Source organism: Strongyloides ratti (genome assembly GCF_001040885.1).
Source record: "Strongyloides ratti genome assembly S_ratti_ED321, chromosome : X".
Lineage (NCBI taxonomy): Eukaryota > Metazoa > Nematoda > Chromadorea > Rhabditida > Strongyloididae > Strongyloides > Strongyloides ratti.
Window position 1 is genome coordinate 3,020,315 of NC_037309.1, and position 5,169 is coordinate 3,025,483.

Consider the following 5,169-nt stretch of genomic DNA (forward strand, 5'->3'; position numbering starts at 1 on the left):
TTACTCTGATTGATTTGGTGGTGTTGTACTAAGCTTATTTGACATCATTCGCCTTTTCAAAGATTCTTGAAAAAGTTTATAAAATTCAGTACATGTTGATGGTGTAGCATTTGCATATTGTGTCGTTTTTCCTTCTTGTCCTAATTCTCCATTAAATACAAGCGCTTCAGGATGACTTACATTTAACTTTTTCCATACACTTTGCTTTTCACCATTTTTTGTAAAATTACCAATTGCCCACATTACATTTTCTGAATAAACTTTTTCACGTTCTAAAGTTTCATTATCATATTTATCAGGATGTCTAAATGGTATACCAAATATATCAATTAAATCATCTCCATGCATTGCACCAGTCCATTTTGGCCAGGGGTTTATTGGTGATCGTCTATTATATTCATAAAAATAAGTATTTTTGCTAGAAACATTTGCAAATGTGATTGCAAATCTAGAAAGTTCACAATCAAAAATAAAATCAGATAAAATTCTTATAGATCGGTTAGTATATGTGCTTGCAGAATTATTATAAATTTCTTGTAACTTATTAATTTCTGTTTCATCAAATTTTAATATATTTCCCCCGAATTTAACTAGATTTTTAAAGTTGTCTTCCTCCATTACACATTGATTAGTAGGGTCATTAGCAGGTTTATCTGGATAAAAATGACAATTAAACATACTATTATTTGTAAAACCAGTTGCCATAAAAAATGTTGCTTCATCAGCTGTTCTTCCAAGCATCAAATCAACATCTTTATTAAATTGTTTTTTGTTATACATATCTTTAATACTTCCATTAAAAAAAACTGTATCATTATCAATAGGCATAAAAGGAAATGGTGTTGGCATTTGACCAGGAGCACTAACATTTCTAGCAGCTTCTAACAATACATCTACAGTTTTATTACGTAAACATTCCAAAATTTTTGTATTCGTTATTGTCTCTTCATTTTCCTTAGTAATACATCCTACTTTTTTTGAAACATTTCTAGTATTTTGGTCTGCTATATCTCTTGAAACTGTAGTCATAAAATGTGTTATAGTACCAGAACTCATTATTCCTCTTTTGAAAAATGGTTTACTATTGTTGGAAAATAAATGAGCTGCTACTGAAGACGCTCCAGAACTTGTTCCAAAAATAGTTACTTTATCCCTATCACCACCAAAACTTTCAATTGTTCTATTAATCCATATTAATACCATTTGTTGATCTAATAATCCCATGTTACCTTCTATTCCATCTTCACCACTTAAATAAGCAAAACCAAAAAATCCTAGTCTAAAGTTAGGTACAACAACAATTGATTTTGTTTTTAAAGCAAGAACAGATCCATTAAATTTATCAGCACTACCAGTTCTTACTGTCCAACTACCACCATGGAAAAAAACTATAACTGGCATATTTTTTTTACCTTTTGGTACCCACATGTTAAATTTAAGACAGTTTTCATCAGTTCCATTTTTTGGATTTGATGCATCATATCCGTCAAAACCCATTTCTCTAATAATTTGTGGACATCCTTCGCTTTTATGAACTGCATAATAAGTTCCATTAAGACGTTTTTCTTCTAATTCATATGGCGGATGGAATCTATAAAAATGGGTTGGTGGATATGCATATGGAATTCCTAAATACTCAGTCATTTCTTCACCTAATACTGTCTATAATAAATGATTATGAAATTTAATAAAAATAACTTGCAATTTTTTGTCCAGCAATCGTTCCATAATATGTTTCTATTAGATCTCCGGTTTCACATGTTACAAGATTGAATAAAAATATGAAAAAATGAAAAAATTTCATTTTAATAAAAGTAAATTTTTCTTGTAAAATTTTAAGTTTTGTTCTTGTTTTTATATTAAAATTTATTTACTTTACAGTAACATCTTTTTAAATTATTTTTGTAAAAATTACTTTTTAAATAGAATAACATTTAATATTTACTTATTCAAAGATCGTTTAAAACTTTATCAAGTAATAATAATTTCTAAAAATATGTTTGCATATTATAAATATTCAATATTACAATAATTGTATGATTTGTTTAATATCAAAAAATTGTTAATTTCCTTTTTTTATATAAAATTCTTACTTTTAAAGCTATAAAAAAAATTATAAAGCTTACATAAACCAAATTATTGGAATAAAATATTATCAAAATTAAGGTTATTGTATATGTTAATTTATATAATTTTAAAATTTTTTAATTTCAAGAACTAGCTATTCAAAAAATCAAAATTTTAAAATTTTATTTACTTTTTGTACGTTGTAGTCAAAAAAATGTTTTATTTAAATGGTAAATTTAAAAAATGAAAATAATAATTAAATGAAAGTATTTATAAATTATTTATCTATTAAAAACTTATTAATAATATTTTTTTTAGCTTAAACGTTTCAAATTTTACAAATAAATTTTTCCAATGTTTTTTTATTACTAATTTCTTTTTATTTATTAAGCACCATTTATGTTATTTTAATTAAAAATTTAAAAATTTTTAAAATATTAATAATGATTTCTTTAAAAATCTTGAATTAAAATCATATTTTCTAATATTTTATATTTTGTAATTTTTTTAACGAGTAAATAGTTAACAGTGCTCAAAAACTACAAATTAAAATGTAATTTAATATTTTAAAGTGCTAGATTTATTAAAATAAAATCAAAACTTTTTTTAATTCAAATCACTTTTTAAATCAATATTTTGAGATTCATTTAGCATTTGTTGAATATTATTATATTACTGTTTAACTTTTATATTATTCTTATTTATATTTATATATTTATTAATAATGATAAAAATTTTATTAACTTTTTTTTTAAAAATTAATGAAATAAAACATAGATCAACAATTAAAATTTAAAAAAAGTTTCCATTTCTATACTATCACCGTTCTTTATATAAAATAAAATATTTTAATATAACAATGATGTGTTGGTAAAAGATTTCTTTATGACATGAAACTTTTTTATGGCAAAACAATATATAAAAATAAGTATAAACGTTTGCAAATACAAACAATAATATTTTTTTCCTTATTAAAAAATAGTAATAACAACATAACTTATGAATAATATAATTAATTAATGCTTATTTGCAAATAATAAAACACCTGTTAAAAAAAGAATTATCCGTTATTACTTAAACATGTGTGGATATTCTACTAACAAGACTATCTCTTTGATTTATATTATTATTATTAACACAATGAAATTAATGATGATGTACCACTTTCATTATCATGTGTTACAATTTCTCTTAAAAGTTTCATATTCATAAATTAATTTCTAACAATACTACAAAATGTTGTTGTATTATTATCTTAATTATTACTATCATATATAAGAATAGTTGTAGCTTAACTTAAATTTATATATGTTATAATAAATGATACTGGATAACCAGATTGATATGATTCTTGTCCATAACTGTCATTGAAATCTAAATCTGAACTATTTTGATTTATTGACTCATATACTTTAATTATATGTTAATGTACCAATTGAATTTGCTCTTTTATTACATAATAATTATACAGAATCAAAAGTAATATCATGAACTGCAGCACACTCAACTTGTATATCACACCAACATGTTTTTTATTTCTTAATCAGTATACTTTTTTCTTTTTCTATATTTATTAATATATAGACAATATAATTATTAAAAAATAGTACGAAGAATAATATATAATATTGTTATTAATAAATTGAAATAAAATTTTTCTATCAATCTTGATATTTTATACATAAAAGTATTTGTACGAAATAAATATTATTGCTGTTACAGTTGTATATATTGTTGAAACAGTACAATTATAATTACCTATATCTTTACTTTCAACATCATAAATAATTAATTTTCTATTAACACAATAATTTTTTTTAATCTAAACAATATTAATTTTTTTACTTAGTCTACTAGCAGTAATATTTTCACTATAAAATGTTCATATAATATCACTAAGTTTTGGATATTAATGAAATTCACATGATAATGTTGCTATTGATTCATGATTAACAAATACTGTATCATTTACACGTACTTGAAGATCACCTTCAATAAAAAAATTATGTAAAAGAATTACTGATTTAAAATCATTTTTTGTAGCTACACACATATATTCACCTGTTAGCCATTTTTGTACATTTTTAATTGTAAAATTTGATCATTCATGTATTATTTGTTCATCACCAGATTTTCTCCGATTTATTCTAGGTTTTGGATTTTCATGTGTTTCACAATAAAATTCTGCCATATCATTTTGATTAACAATTTTTACCTGTGATGAACTTATAAATTTATGTTCATAATTAACATTTCATAATATTTTATTAGAACCAGATTTTAATACATTATTTACACGACATGTAAAATGTGAATTATGTTCATCTGGTATTAGATGTTCAATATATAAAATTTTTATTGTTACTTTTTTAAGAAGTTCATTATTATGATACCATGTATATTTACCACTATGTTCTGGTTTTGAATTAACATTACATATAAGTCTAACTTTATCACCTTGTTTTAAAGTATCATTATCACTATCAATTATGACATGTACCTGTGGTTTATATAAAATATTTATTTTTCCTAATCATAATTGTGGATCATTAATTGCTGGATAAAAAATAATTTTTGTTAATTTCATATTATCAAATTTTGGATTAATCATTGTATTAACCTATCTATTAATAGTAAAATCTTTTTAGAATTAAATGTTGAATTTTTGTGTATTTGACCAGATTGTATTGGTAAAGATGAATTTCAAAAATATTTATCATATATTACATCTGGTATATCATCACTAATCCATGAAATAATATTATCTAATGTACCAGATTTTGTTATTGCCCAATATATTTTAGGTGTTGAATGAGTTTTTGACACAAAACATATTTCTTCTATTGGAACACCTTCTTTTGCAAAAATAAAATCACCATTCTTATGTTTTTTTCCATAACCTTGTTTATCAAAAATTCCATAATCTTCTGGTAATTTAAGAACTTCTAAATAAACTGGTTTAGTTTTTTCAATAATATTATTATTTTTTGATGATGTAACTTGACAATCATAAAAACCATCAACCCATTCTGTAACATTTGTTATCTCCAAATCATATTCTCCTTTCATTGAACTTCTAACCATTCTAAATTGTGAAAACAT

At 22.8% G+C, this 5,169-nt stretch overlaps 2 protein-coding genes across 2 annotated transcripts; both read right to left on the bottom strand.

Annotated features, from left to right (window-relative positions):
• SRAE_X000062800 (Acetylcholinesterase) lies at positions 1 to 1,804 on the bottom strand (the record flags this gene model as incomplete). Its single annotated transcript, XM_024644994.1, has 2 exons — positions 1 to 1,662; positions 1,703 to 1,804. The coding sequence occupies 2 exons, from the start codon at positions 1,802 to 1,804 to the stop codon at positions 1 to 3; spliced, it is 1,764 nt and encodes a 587-aa protein (XP_024510497.1).
• A 2,517-nt stretch (positions 1,805 to 4,321) lies between these two features.
• On the bottom strand, positions 4,322 to 5,169 carry SRAE_X000062900 (Poly-glutamine tract binding protein 1; the record flags this gene model as incomplete). Its single annotated transcript, XM_024644995.1, has 2 exons — positions 4,322 to 4,567; positions 4,795 to 5,169. 2 exons carry the CDS (start codon positions 5,167 to 5,169, stop codon positions 4,322 to 4,324), a joined length of 621 nt encoding a protein of 206 aa, XP_024510498.1.